This window comes from Numida meleagris, chromosome 10, assembly GCF_002078875.1.
Source record: "Numida meleagris isolate 19003 breed g44 Domestic line chromosome 10, NumMel1.0, whole genome shotgun sequence".
NCBI lineage: Eukaryota > Metazoa > Chordata > Aves > Galliformes > Numididae > Numida > Numida meleagris.
The window spans coordinates 2,632,176-2,647,558 of record NC_034418.1 but is presented as its reverse complement, the minus strand read 5'-3'; the positions used below and the strand labels follow the sequence as shown (position 1 = coordinate 2,647,558).

At 40.3% G+C, this 15,383-nt stretch overlaps 1 protein-coding gene across 1 annotated transcript in view; it reads right to left on the bottom strand.

Moving 5' to 3' along the window:
• Positions 1-15,119, bottom strand: part of LOC110404370 (receptor-interacting serine/threonine-protein kinase 2-like) — a 30,504-nt gene extending 15,385 nt beyond the window's left edge. Inside the window, 3 exon segments of the mRNA XM_021408567.1 lie at positions 359-493; positions 2,668-2,899; positions 14,852-15,119. Of these exon segments, the coding sequence (XP_021264242.1) occupies positions 359-426 (68 nt within the window). The 5' untranslated portion in view covers positions 427-493; positions 2,668-2,899; positions 14,852-15,119.

The window sequence follows — 15,383 nt, the reverse complement described above, 5'->3', positions numbered from 1 at the left end:
ATGAAATTGAACACTATGTATTCCAGAAGGCCATTTGAATTTTACTTCTAACGAAAGCCACCTGAATTGCAAAATTCTCAGCTAACTAGTTTTAACTAGTTCATTGTTGCACATCACTATTTCAAGACAGTGCATTCCCTAAAATACCTTCATCTCGCTTCATCAACAGTCTTGGGGTATTCTTGGAAACTTTCTGTACCTCTGTCACCACACTGGAATTTTGCAGCAGCTAGGTGGAGCTCAGCAGCTACTGTGGTTTGGTTTTGTAACTTGTACACGTACACGTATCTCCCTGCCCTGTAACCCTGACATGTATCCCTCCCTCTTCCTACCACACTGCTCCTTCACGTGTACTTGCCGGTTTAAACAAACTTCAAGTGAAATCTCTTCAAGGTCCTCCAGAAAATGTAACACCATGCATGGCATGCCAAGTAGCACTGCTCAGGGTCTGCAGACATCATTATAGTAGACATAATGACTTCAGGAATAAGCTCTGCTTTTATAAATTTGGAAAAGAAAAAAAAAAGAAAATATGTATAGCTTGTTTCTCAGTATAACTGCCTCCAAGCTGCCTCTTGATGAGTGGGGATTTCTAGGAATGGAGAGATGTTCAGGGACTGGATGAACCTAGGCATGCCATGACTGGTTCTGGTAAGATAGGCAGCAGGCCAAACGAGATAAGTACCTCTCCATAGTGTTCTGGCTGGTCAGCAGCTTCACAGAGATGTGAGTGTTCCACGAAATATGAAAGGCTTTCAGTGCAAAGCCTGAGCCTGTCCTGGCCAAGGTAAAGCTAACCAAATCCTCCTGGGCTACTATAGGCAATGGTTTGGCCATATCCTGATGGCTGGATTGGGGAAAAGAATCACAGAAAAAAGTTCTTAGGCCTGCTTGTTGTCACTGCTGCCAAAGCACATTGACACTGTGCCACCTCTTACTTACTGAATAACCCTATCCCAATCCTAAAGCCTTCCCTTTACCACTTGGTGTCAGATCTTCCTTACAAATATAGGGAAGTTACACTAACTGCAGAAGAGTGCTCAGGACATAACTTGCCATCCAGGGCTGCGAGGTGCTAAATAATTGCTTTTTTATTTCTATCTGATCATTTTGAAATATATTGCTATTATTAATAATATGTTTTAAAATGATACTGAATTATGTGGACAACAAATTAGAATCTAACAATTAAACGCCAGAAAGAAAGAGTTTCACTGTTTTTCATGAAAAAAAAAAGGGCAATTGTTCAATATCTCATCTAACTACAATCAAAATGTAAATAAAAGTACAACAGCTGATTGGCCACCTCAGCTTAAACAGTATTTGATTTTAATATGACAGCACAGTTGAACTATTTACTTCTTTAAATTATTGTCATTTGAAATCAATCACTACCTTAGATATTTGACTTAGATATGACACTGAAAGACAAGTTAGTCATCTCATAAACTTAGAAAAGGTTTCTCTGAATTAATATAAATTTCCAGATAAGCCACTTTTCTCATAAATTGCAGAGATAAACCATGCAAATCTACAAAACCTAAGTAAAAATGAGGCAATCAGAAGGCTGGCAGGAAAAAAAATATGTCTCATATTGCTGCACAATAAAACAAACTTCTAAATAATCAAAATAATTTACTCAGAACTCCAAACATAGTACAAAGACGCGCCTATAATGAATATGGGACATAAACAATTCCTGAATGTTTCTCTTTCTACTTAAAATGGAATCAAGTAAAGCTGTAACAGTTTTTAAGCTACTGCTAATTCACTATTTAGATAAAAAGAAAAGCTATCAGCAGCTCCTGTTCTTGATTTGCAAAACCTAATTTAGCTAGTGATTTGTAAAAAAAAAAATGAAAACCAATTCAATCTTTGTTACAAACCACATCACATTGAGAAATATTGTTCCTCTATCTGGGTTTGTACATCTGCTTCCACACTTGAACTCAGACTGACTTGATTTTAGCACCAAAATGGAGGATCTATTATTTATCCAGGACTCTAATAAGGCTGCTACAATAGTTGGAGGGACTAATAATGGAATATGGTACTGTTAAATGAAGTTACAGACAATAAAGCCTCACTCTAACTCCCAGGTGCTAAGTTTGGTATTTTTTCCAATAGTTCTGCTCTTCTGAATGTTTTTCCTTTTGGACCCAATTCAAATCTTATTATCAAATCACAAAATGTTTTGGGTTTTTTTGTAATTTTTTCAAAGTTTTTTGCATTATTTAAAAACTTTGTCATCATCCCCTAGTTCGAGTGGCAAGGGGCAGGAGGGAGATTACTATAAAACCATTTCATAGAGTTACAGAATCAATAAGGTTGGAGAAGACCTTTCAGATCCCCAAGACCAACCCCAGCCCGCTTCCACCATGCCCACTGACCACGTCCTCCAGTGCCACATCCCCATGGCTCTTGGACATCTCCAGGGACGGTGACTCCTCCAACCCCCTGGGCAGCCTCTGACAGCGCCATGCAGCAGAGGAGTTTTTCCTAATATTTTCCTATTTCCTATATTTATTTTAAGTTTCTAACTTTAAAGGTAACTCTAACAAGTAATTTGTAGTGAAGATGTTTTTCTTAGCATGTGAGAAACTCTTCTAAGTTAAGCTAATATTCAAATGCCCAAGTAGAAGAAATTGGAAGTAAATAGCAACTTACCTTCAGAAATACGAGCATAAAAACTACCAGTGTTGTAGTGATACTGCTGCAGATACCCAGTGCGAGTCTGCTTTGAATGCAGTCAGAGCTTTCCTGCTCATGAGTCAGCAGCATTGTTTATCTCTCCTTTCATTGGCTGCCAGCAAACATCTAAAATTTCCTGGCAGGATATACGCACTGTAACTCCTTTCTGACTACAGCTCTTGTAACTCCTGGCTGATTTGTTAGCTGCCTGTAATAAATGAGACAGAAAAAGATGTCAAATTATTGCTTTTTTTTTCCCCCACAATGAGGAACATCAAGGGGACAAGAAAGACTATATAACACTGAAAAATACTACATTGTATCAGGTCCAATCATAGATGTGTTTGGAGCTGTACACAGATTTTGCAGCCAGTGCTCATCTCTGCAGTCGATTCACCCAATATCCCAGCTATAAAATCCCCTTAAACATTGTAAGTCACCTTGATCTTAAAACAGGATGAAAATTGCCATTGTTTTGTTAGGGGATAAGTAAGCGTAGGGGTAACATTCATTTGCAAAGGAATAAAGATGAACTGGCTGACAAATAGCCCTGCTGAAGGGGATATGGGGGTTACAGTGGAAGCTAAGCTGATGATGAACGAACAGCATGCTCTCATCACAAATGGAGCAAATTGCATACAGGACTATTATTAGAAGTACAGTCATAGTGAGAGAATTCATTATGCTTCAGTACTCAAAAATGGTTCTAAGAAATATGCTGAGAAATAGGAGAGGATGCAGTAGACAGTACCTAGATTGTCTGGGGCCCTAGATCATGCAGCACAGAGAGCAGGTTGAGGGAACGAACTAGTCTTAGGCAAAGAAGGAGGTTAAAGGGGTGGTATACTGCAAGTCTACAACTAGTGGAAGATCAGCTTTGAAGAGTCAAATTCTTCTCCATAGGGGCAGATTACCATCAGTGGCAGAGGAAGGTGTTTCTACCTCTGAGGTTCAAACCAGAACAAGCTTTTCTACCAGGTGGGTAATGCAGCACTAGAATGGACCACTCAAGCCTACTGCCTCTATCCTGTAAGATTTTCAGGATTCATCTGGGCAAAGCAGCTGCTGATCTGACTGAGCACTGTCAGTACTCCTGCTTTGAGCAGGAGGCTAGGCTAGAAAATGCCAAATGTCCAGAATAGCTGTAGTTCAGTGACAACTTTGTAAGGCCTAATTGTGCTCCTGCTAGGCTTTGGGCTTATACTTAGATACTGAAAGCTGGGATTGCTAGGTGAAGGGAGGAAACTTTAGAAGAAAGCAGTCATTTTGGTTGACCACGTCTATTCAAACTTCCCACTCCTCGCAGAGTGCCTTTATGTACAGCTCACCTTTAAAAACAGCTTCAGCCAATGACAACCTGTGGGTTTGGACCAAACTTTCACCCCCAAGCAGAGAGGGGAAAATTCGTCAGACAATTACCTAATCCTCCTATGATGCTGGGAAAGTCCCTTTTATCTAAAAATCATGTGGCTAGGGCTCAGGAGCTTGAGAGGAAGCACACTGCAAGTGGGAAGTGTGAGCGTACTTTCATGCACAATGTGTTATTTCCTGAAAGCTGAAGCTATCCAAACAGCAGCAACTTTCTCTGTTCAGCACACCCTTCTGAAAGTCGAATTAGTACAAGCGAAATGAGACAAAGGTGAACAAGGGGGCAAAAAAAGGTCCTATAGAAGGCAGGAAATGCAGCAAGTTGCTTTAGACACTGGATACACTTTCCCCTTGACTTCAATATATCAACAATACCTCCATTGTTGTCTATAGTCTACACTTCTATCAAACACTCATTAATAATGTTTTCCCTTATTTAGGATATTAGCCTGTCAGACTCAGACTCTACTACAGCAGAATGACTGCTGGTAAAAATCCCTACAGTTAATTAAAGAAACTTCTTAGGGAAAGCTTTGTAGAAAATTCAAAGGACTTAATTTAAAACAAGACTGCAAGAAAGACATTGCAAGAAAGACATTGCAAGAAAGACATTGAGACCCTGGAGCGTGTTCAGAGGAGGGCAACGAAGCTGGTGAGGGGTCTGGAGCACAGGCCTGATGAGGAGCAGCTGAGGGAGCTGGGATTGTTCATTCTGGAGAAGAGGAGGCTCAGGGGAGACCTTGTCGCTCTCTATAACTACCTGAAGGGAGGTTGTAGTGAGCTGGGGGTCAGCCTCTTCTCTCTTGTAACTAGTGACAGGACAAGGGGGAGTGGCCTCAAGTTGCACCAGGGGAGATTCAGGCTGGATGTTAGGAAGTACTACTTTTCTGAAAGAGTGGTCAGGCGCTGGAATGGGCTGCCCAGGGAGGTGGTTGAGTCACCGTCCCTGGAGGTGTTCAAGAAACATTTAGATATAGCGTTGAGAGACATGGTTTAGTGGGGTTATTGGTGGTAGGTGGATGGTTGGACTGGATGATCTTGTAGGTCTTTTCCAACCTAGCTAATTCTATGATTCTATGATTCAAAATTCTTCGACAGAAATAGTCAGTTACTTCTGTATTTTTAGAGTGTCACGTGCTGGGGAAGTAAAGTGCTGGAACAATTCCACATCTGATTACTGCTCTCCAGTATTGCTTTCAGCTTAAAAAAATCAATACCAATTCTAAAGTGTCATTTTTATCCATATTTGGAGAAAACAGAAACAGGACATTTTCTAGTGCAGATGTGAATTAATTAAACATTTCTCGCTACTGAACATGTTAATTGCTAAGGAAGTTTACTAGCATTTTATCTATACTTAATTTACCCAGGGAAATTTAAAGCCTCTCACATTATCCTGGAAATTTATAAATACTGGGCAAGGAGCACATCTCTGTAGGATCAAACAAGGACCATCTTATGCAGTATTTAGACAAAATTTTTGAAAAAATTAAGATTAATTTGACTCTGAGAAGTAGGTTGTTTTGTTGTTGTTGTTTCTTACTTTGTTTTGTTTTGAACTGGGGAAAATACTCAAAATAAAGCCTTCGAGCAAGGATTAATTGGTATGATAGACCTACTAAACCTTTGTAATCTGTGCACAGATTTCACCCATTGCCATATAGATACTTGAATGAATGGATACTGGAGAAGTATGACAAGGGTGACTGTGCACTGCTGTCAAGGACAGGGAATGACAGTGAGATCCTGAACCATGTGCAAGAGGGAACAAGAATGAACAAGGAGGTAATCTGAAGAGCACGTACGATGATCAGTATGTCAGTGTTTGCAGGATTCCATATTCACTGAGTGAATGCAACCATTACAGCATGATTGGAAATGCACACAGAAGACAGTATCTAACTGCAAGAAAAATTAAGAGACGGCTTATTATTTCACATATACATATTTGTTCAGTTTGTTCACGTCGAAAGACAGAAACAAAAGTTTTATCCTTTGATATTTCAAGGAACAAACGGTGGAAAAAACTTCTAAGCTATTTAAAGTGCCCAAAGAATATCTTTTAAAACTTACCCATAGCAATGCACAAAGAACCAGAGCACCTGCTTTTTCACTTGCTTTTGTGGCTCACTTGCAAGCTAAGACAATATAAAGGAAATGCAAACACGTGTTTGGTCTTAACATCCTGAAAGTAGGAATAATGATGATGTCAACAGAACATCGTGGTTTAGGACAGGAGTGATTTACAGGCCTCCACCCCCATAATAATCAGAATGAATCTAGTTGCATTTAAATGTAAAATAAAATGGGAACTTTAATAGTAGCAGCATTGAAGGAAAGCCGCAACATAAGACAAGGTATTAATAGAGCAAGGATGCACAACAGAAGAATGACACAGTATTAGGAGACTGAAGCATTCAGATGACCCAAATACCAAGGCCTCTGACGCATATTCAGTGAACAATGCACTTTGATATTGGATGGGAGAGCTCCCATCATCATTTCTCAATCTGGTTATACCAGTTCTGTGTAGAATAACTTTTGGAAACGTAGGTTCTGAGGTGCCAATTCTTTTGCTCCTTGTATCTTCAAGATCTCTTGTGAGATGTGAATTTTTAAATGTTTGTTATGCTTCAAGTTTGTGGGATTCAAGTGTTCATTATTTCACCTTCACAAAACTTATGCTGGAGTGCCCATGTGTAGCCAATGATATAATTGTACTGCTTCAGAAAAAAGGACTCCAAACTGGCACAAATCTTGCCCATTCTAAGGTGATATGTCAAGATACAATATCATGCTATCCACTCCATGAATTTGCAGATAAACTAGAGCTTCCCATTTCTTTTATTCTTTTATTTATTTTAAAGACAGTTAGTTCTTCAAACACTCATGCCATGCTATTTTGGAAAATAATCATGAGTTCAACCTGTCATTAAGGAAATGACTAAACAAAAGTATCACAACTACTGGCTGAAGGTAGGTTCTATGAAATTAACAGTGCCTAGCACCTCTGCTAATTAAGGGCACCACATAAATTTATTAATGCTTTTTAACACTTTTTTTTTTTAATAGTGGAATCTTAAACAAGTATCATACAATTTATAATTCCTGTAATTGTGAACAATAAGACAGTGTTTTCCTAGACTGTTAAGCGCTTTGTGAAAAGGCACACTAGTCCACATCCCAACAGTTTATGATTGGTCATAACATCATGACATACTACTCAGTATTAAGACAGGGTGGAGAAACGCTGAACCTCCAGATCAACTACATACATGCAGATAAAGAGTTCCAGGAAGGCTCATGGTGAAATGACAGAATCCTGGATGGCGGATCTTCCTGTCAAGGTGTAGCATAGGGACACAGGAGAACATGAGCAGACTTTCAAAGCCTTCGCGAATACTAAGCAAAATGCAAGCTCTTCAATTTGCTTGATCCTACCTGCTGTCTTAGAATAAATACTGCTCTAGATGCCATTTACCTTTAGTAATGGTGGGGGGGTTGGTATCCAAGTAAGGATTTTCAGTCAGCAGCCCTAAACAAATGGGTACAGCCCACAAATTATTCCTACAGAAACTTACAGCATATGAGGGACGAGGCAACAGGATGAGGCCTCTGCATTTTTACTGACTGCTGTGTTGTCTCAGTCATTTCGTGATCTTCTTTCCTAATTTATTCTCCCCAGTTCTTGTATGGAGATTAGCATATAATCTTTGGGTCTCATGGCAATACTTGAATCTAGCTGGAAAATCATACTTTATCCTTGTCCTTTCACCTTTTTCTTTCCCACTCATTCTTCACTTTCTCCTTTTCATTCCCCCATTTTAGTCATAATCCTTCCACCACCTGTCATAATCCCACCTACCACCAATCTCCTTCCACCCATTTCTTTTTATATCAGCCTGTCTGCAAATTAATTTACCCCACCAACTCCTGATCCCATTCTTCAGGCATTAGATGGGTCTCTGTGTGAAGTTCAACAGTAACAAATATTTGTCAGTAGGTCAGGCTTTTCTTTCCTAGATCTTTTTACATTCTCCTTTGCCCAGTGAATGCATTATGACTATGGTACTTTTTCTGGCTTTCGTTTACACTTTTCCATTGTGAAGCTTTATCTTTTCCCCTTCAAATCTTCAACAACAGATGTGTTAAAAGCATCTGAAAGATGCAAATTGCTATTGATTTCCTTTTAAATGTTTATATAATCAAGTCTATCTGTAGTCCTCTCGCATTTAGTGATATGAAAAAAGAACTGTGAATTGCTCCAGTAAACGTCAATGGACTTTCAGTTGTCTCTGCTTATGGTGAAACTGCTCTGTTGAAACCAACCTTATTGAGCTCACATTCTTTGAATTTGGTCATTAGCACACTAAACTAGAATCAACTCCAGCACCCCAGGAGATGAGTACTTCCTTTTCCTTAGTGGAAATCAGCCAACTAACACAAAGTTTGTAAAAAAAAAGAGTTTACCTTTATTTCCCAACAGTCTTGAACTGCAAGTGTGCAGTTCAAAGAAGCCTTTGTCAACATATGACATTTTTAATTGCGCTAGAATCCATAAATCACATAAGCAGTGGAATGTGAGAGCACCTAAAGAAAAACAGCTGTTTTTATGAGTGAAGGTCTACTTATGGAACCTTGATGCTTTCAAAGTTATTAATGAAAACATCAGCCCTGGCAGTTTTAACAGGTCTTGCAGTAATCAGGAGGTGAAGTATGAGATTCAGCATTCATTTCATTGCTGCAAAATCAAAACCTTTTGAAAATGTGTTCATTAAAGACCCAGGAGTTTGTAAGAAAACCAAGCATTATCTGTAGGACGCTCTCAACAAAAATATCTAGTCATCCAGGTGGAAGTGACCTCTGCAAATGAATGATTAAAATACACATTTAAAAACATTTCCCTTAAACTGGTCTCCTGAATAATTGCTTGACTGGAAAAGCTGGTAGCACTAGGTAGCACTATTCTCTGATGCAGAGAATAAAACTGCAGATCGTGTAAGCACAGCTCTTTGGTGTTTGGAAAGCACTTTCTGCAAAATAACTGAAACGTAGTTCTAAGAACAAAAGTGACATACTAAAGAGTTTCAACCACATTATAAGCACTGAACTGTTGAAAAAAAAAAGAGAAATCTTCACTAAAAAGAATGAACTGCGGGATCTTGTTGGTGGGTTCTTTTGTTTGGTTTTGTTTGCTTGCTTTTTCCTCTCACTTTTATGCTGGGGCTGCCATTGTTAAGCTGCTGTATATGTTAAGTGTTTAGCATTTGCTACAATCTGGTGGATTTTATTATATAAATGAGGGACTCAGGGTGAGTCTGGTTAGCTACCTACACATTCAGGTAAGAAAGTCATTGGAGATGAAATCTGAAGGAGAGCCTCTTTGTGATTATTTTCTCTATGAAAGTTTATCATACATATAATATTCAAATAAAATACTGAGCAAAATATTATTGCCTGAATTGTTTGCTTTTTTGCTGAGGCTGCTTGTTTCCAGAGATTTGTCTGTTGTTACCTCCAGATTAAGAAGTGATACACACAAACAACAATATAATAAAAATGATGAAAAAAATAAATACGGGTGTATTCATGGTTGAGCAACCAAGTTCTTGCATAAGAAAATCTCTGCATTCTAATCATGATTCTAAAGACTATTATCACTATCTAAAATGGGGATTTCCACAGTTCGCTCAGGTCTGCACATGCCCTTGCATCACTAGCAGCTGGCTTTCTTCATACCAAAAAGACCACGCTCAAATATCATCATATAATGAATCCTGTACGTTGTCATGAACATATATATTTATTTTACTAGCATCTTCAAGTCTGCCTAGTCTTGTGCTCATGACTTTGTAAGGATATGAGGTTGTCTAGAACAGAGATACATATCTTTGAGTGCCTGTTCTCTCCAGGCTCCAGAGCAAGATGCAGAGAACCAGCAAGGAAATTTTCAGCTAAACTTTAACTTTGTCAGATTTAAAATGTTTAAGTTTTAAATTACATATAACAGCTGTTGTCACAAAACTATATCAAAGAGGTAAAATGGGCCTGTCAGCCTGTTGTCTCTAATGTTAATGCTCAGTTTCTTCTCCTTCTTTTTGGTGATCTCCCAAAAAAGCAAATTATGACACACTGGTGGAAAAGTTTTTTATTTTTTTTTTCTTCTCCTACCACAGGGACTGTTTCACAGACACTGCAAGTTTCATGTCTGTGATGTCCTTCTACAGGAAACAGTCTTAATTTATTTAGAGGAACTTTTTCAGCAAGTGAAAACCCATGAGGGAAGAATCTGAAGAAAATAGGCTTCTCTAAATGGTTTCTAATAGGCTTCATATGATTTATCTTCTTCCTAAACTAGGAGTTAATGCACTGCAATCTGCTAAGACTCACAGAGATACAGGCTTTGTTCTTGTGCAACAGTAGCTCTGGTCATTATGTAAAATCACAGCAGGGATAAGAAGAATCAGATTTGACATGAGCATGGTGCTCAGACAACACTGTGGGTGACTTCTTATGACAGCTGTCCTCTGGGCTCTGTGCTGCTTGGAAGATGGAGGAGGATCCAGGAAGCTCCCTTTGCAGCTTCTGTGAATGAAAAGCTTGGCTTATCTTTAAATAAACTAAATTCATAGTGCTATATACACAAGAATCGTGGAGTCATTGAATCATTAAGTTTGGAAAGTCCACTAAGATCATTGAGTCCAACCATCAACCCACGCCTGTGACCACTCTAGACCATGTCCCTCAGTATGACATCTACTCTTTTTTTTAAAACCTCCAGGGATGGAGGTTTTATTTTGCTTTCTTGCACCCCAGCGTAATTTCATTTTGTCCAGCACACCACATTACCACTGCTTCTTTCTCTAACCCTTTCAATGTTGTGAAAAATGTGGTTAAATCTTTTTCCTGTTGTTTCATCAGTGGGATTTTCTGGTAAATTGTTGTAGCCAGGCTTGCAAAATATCCACTTCCATTTTGAGAACCTGGAACCTATTTTCAGATTCAACTAAAAGCAAAAACTGTCCTTTTCAGCATTAATTAACAACACGTATACTGTAGCATAATCATTTTTCTTTTTTATAGGTTCTCTTTACAAGATTAAACTCAAGAGGCTTGCCAGTATTGCATACATACAGCAGAAAATAAGGAATTGTCACGGTATTATCTAAGGGTATGCGTCCGTGACAAGGGGGACAGGCCCGAAAGAAAAAAAAATGAGCAAAGAGGAAGAAAAAAAAAAATTGTTGGCGGGTAGGGGCCGGCCCCGGGCGGTCCGGCGGCTAAAGCGGCAGAGAAGCCACGGAGCCGCAACCTGGGAAAACAAAGGGAAGAGGGGAAAAGCAGGGGACTTGTAGACGGATCTAACACAAAAACAGCGGCACCAATCTGAGGAGGAACAACTAATTTTACTAAATATATCAAAATGAGGCTAGTAGAATTGTACCAGAGAGTTTACAAACTGAAAATCTTACACAGTAAACTGCAGAAGGACCACGTGCTTGCTCCGCCGGGCAGGAAGGAACAGACCCCGCGTCTCCCAGGCGGCTTCACACACCCCCTCCCCTCCAACGCAAAGACCCCTGGGGAGTGCAGCTCCTCCCCTCCCCCTCCGAGAGCCACACCAAAAAAGGCAGTTTGCAGAAACCAGGGAATTAACTCTTTAACTGCCCGTACCTTACATGATGTAATGATGTGGAATACCGACAACAAAAATCACAAAACCATAACAGGAATATCACAGATTAAAGAAATAGAGCAGAGGGCTGACAGTTTGTTTCTGGCCCTAACAGGCAGTTCATGTGTTGAGAACATCATCTCCTTTGCTGAGCTATGCTGTGTGGTTGTTATTTTTATCTTGCTGCCTTTTCTGCAAGTTTGGTCCCTCTTCCATTGTGTTACCTCGTTTCTTGGAAGAGTTATAAACTCCCACCTGGAGTACTGCGTCCGGGTCTGGGGCCCCCAGTACAGGAAAGATGTGGAGCTTTTGGAACAGGTCCAGAGGAAACCTTTTAGATGATCAGAGGGCTGAAGCACCGCTCCTATGAAGAAGGGTTGAAGGAGTTGGATTTGTTTAGCCTGGGGAGAGAAGGCTCCAGGAAGATCTCACAGTGGTGTTCCAGTATTTGAGGGGAGCTTATAAGCAGGAAGGGAATTGACTTCTTAGCTGGTCTGATAGTGATAGGACAAGGGCTGTAAACTAAAGGAGAGGAAACTGACATTTGATGTTAGGAAGAAATTATTTACTCAGATGGTGATGAGGTCCTGGCACATCTGCCCAGAGAGCTGTGGGTGCCCCATCCCTGGAGGTGCTCAAGGCCAGGCTGGATGGGGCGCTGGGTAGCCTGAGCTAGGGGGGACACCCAGCCCATGGCAGGGGTTAGAACTAGATGATCTTTAAGATCCCTTCCAACCTAATCCTTTCTATGATTCTAAGAGTAAAATGTCACCAAAAATTTCTAATGAGCACCTTGAGAACTCACTAAGAACTGCAAACAATTCTATCTAACCAGACACTGATGCATTAGTTTCACAGAAAAAAAAATAAAAGGTCAAATATTCCATTACTTTGGTGTTTTGCTCCTTTTTTTTTAAGTAAAAAACAAATAGAAAAAAAATGCTGTTATGCATATACATTAACTATATTATATACTTTATATGCGGCCCAAGACAATTCCTCTTCACTCAGTGCAGCCCAGGCAAGCCAGAAGGTTAGATGCCCATGGATTAGGGAGTTTCTGTAGCAGTGCTGAACAAACTGGTATAAAGTGAAATGATACAAAGAAATACAAGAGTTTGAGGTAAAAAGTGCTAGCAAAACCAGTGGTAAAAACAGTGAGATTTGCAGAACAGGAGCAGGAGGTACACGGCAAATAATATAATTTATATAATCTATGGAGCCTTTTAAACAGAGAAGCACACTTTAACTGGGTTTTGAGTTTACAGCAGCACTGGCAGCTGAAGAAGGGAGCAGAAACTCTTAAATATTTTCCATTTGACTGAATAATTTGCAACCAGAAGTTCTCAAAAAGCAGCTGAAGAGATCTCTTGTCTCCAGATACTTGGGTCTTGCCAGGCCTCACAGAACTGCTGTTATCTGTTCTTTCTCCAGAAAGATTTAGTATATCTTTTTGTTTCAAAAGGTCAGCTGGACAAAACTTACTGAGTTCACTGATGAAAGATAAAATAAGCTGAAAACCTACTAATGTACCCTTCCTGGAGGAGGGATGATATCACAGTTGGTGCTATGATCACCACACTGACACTACATGACTATTCCATGGATCTAGCAAGCTTCATAGGCACATCTGAAACTAATTTAGAAGAAAACTTTCATGAATGCTCAGTGAATATATGTACTTATGGTACAGAGTACATGTTTGCTTGATATTGGTAAGATAATCTATTTATCCCACATTCTGAGGTATTTTTACACTTAGCTTTGAAGAGTATTACAAACATAGTGCTAAAGTAGCAGAAGTACAAAGCATTCTAAAAGGATTTGGATTATATTACTTGGCTCAAACATGAAATATTTTGCAGGCATTAGATGTTTTGTAAAACTTTTCAGAATTCTGTGAAACCAGAATGGCCTTGCTATTTGTGCCAGGATATAAAGAACAAATGAGGATGTAGCTGCAAATGAATTTGACATAAGCTTTGAGTGAAGCCATAGGAAGGTATGGAAAAGATTCAGCTGAGAAAGAATCAGAATATATTGTCAGTGAACATTTTGATGGGAAATATTTACTTGTGAGAAAAATAACTTAATTCTTTTGAGACTGCAAGTTAGGGGACAGCTGCACAGATGTAACAGTTTTGCGAAGATTTTTAGTCAGCCATGACATTTCAAATAAAAATTTTTTACAAAAGTAAACACATTTTACTAACATTAAGCAGAGATGAAGTTGATGAGCCATTTTATGGGAAAATAAAATTAAAAAAAAAAAGAAAAATATAGTTGGAGTTTGTCACATTCTTCTCAAGAGAGCTTCATTTTACATTCTTTAAAAAAAAAATCTTTCCAGAATTTCCTGATCTACACGTATATATGGGGATCACAGCAACAGTCACATTTTACAGGTCTGAGCCCTCCAGATCTATAAATCCTACTCTGCAATACTTATGTGAGGAGACCCATATGTGCAGTGTTAATCCACAGCAGGCTTCAACATTCCACTAACACTACCAGCCAACCAGTGTGCCACATTGGCTTGCTGTCCCTGCACAGTTGAGACTGAAATTCAACTTCAGAGCACTTTTTAAAATTACCTACTTTATTTATTAAGAAATCTTTTTACTCCTGCTATTATCAGCTGAATTGAAGTCACTGGCAGTGGTAGATGAGTAATAACTTAAAATCATGGATGTGTTCAGTTGGCTGCCAATTGACACACCAGATCCTTTTCCTCTGCACAGCCCTCCAGCCACTCTGCTCCAACACTGTACTGATGTTTCGGATTTTTGTGACTGAAATACAGGACTCAGCACTTGATCTTGTCGAAGCTCATACAACTGGCCTCAGCCCGGTGATGCAGCCTGTCCAGATCTCTCTGTGTGGCCCTCCTACCCCCAGGCAGATCCACACTTCCTCCCAACTTGGTGTCATCAGCAAACTTACTAAGAGTGTGCTCAATTTCCTCATTCAAATCATCAGTAAAGATATTAAACAGTAGCAGATCCAATAGTGACTCCTGAGGAGCACCAGTGACTGGGTCCCACCCGGATGTAACTCCATTCACCACCACCCTCTGGACCCAGCCCTACAGCCAGTTTTCTACCCAGCAAAGCGTACCTGTCCAAGCCATGGGCTGCAGCTTCTGCAAGGAGAACGCTGTAGGAGGCAATCCAAGGCTTTACTAAAGTCCAGGTAGACTACATCCACAACCTGTACTGTGACCTGCTCATTGAAGGAGATGAAGTTGCTCAGGCAGGACCTGCCTTTCACGAATCCATGCTGGCTAGGCCTGATCCCCTGGCTGCCCGGCACGCGCTGTGTGATCGCAGTCAAGACGATTTGCTCCGTGCTCTTCCCGACACTGCCCTCGTGGCGGAGGGCCTGCAGGTTTGCTGCTGCGGCGGCCTTGTTTCACCACGCGGCGGCAGTGTGGGATCGCGGGGCTCCGCTCCTCCACAGAGCGGTAGTGCCGGGCCGCTGCCACAGCCTGAGCCGAGTTCCCCCGGTGTGCGGCTCCGGACCCCACGGAGGGAGAAGAGTCAGAGGTGGGAAGAAGGGGGAAGGACAGAAGTTTTTACATGTTGCTGCTGTTGGTGCAGTAGAACGAGTGGCTGCTTAGTGCTGCAGTAAGATGAACGCAGGAAGCGTG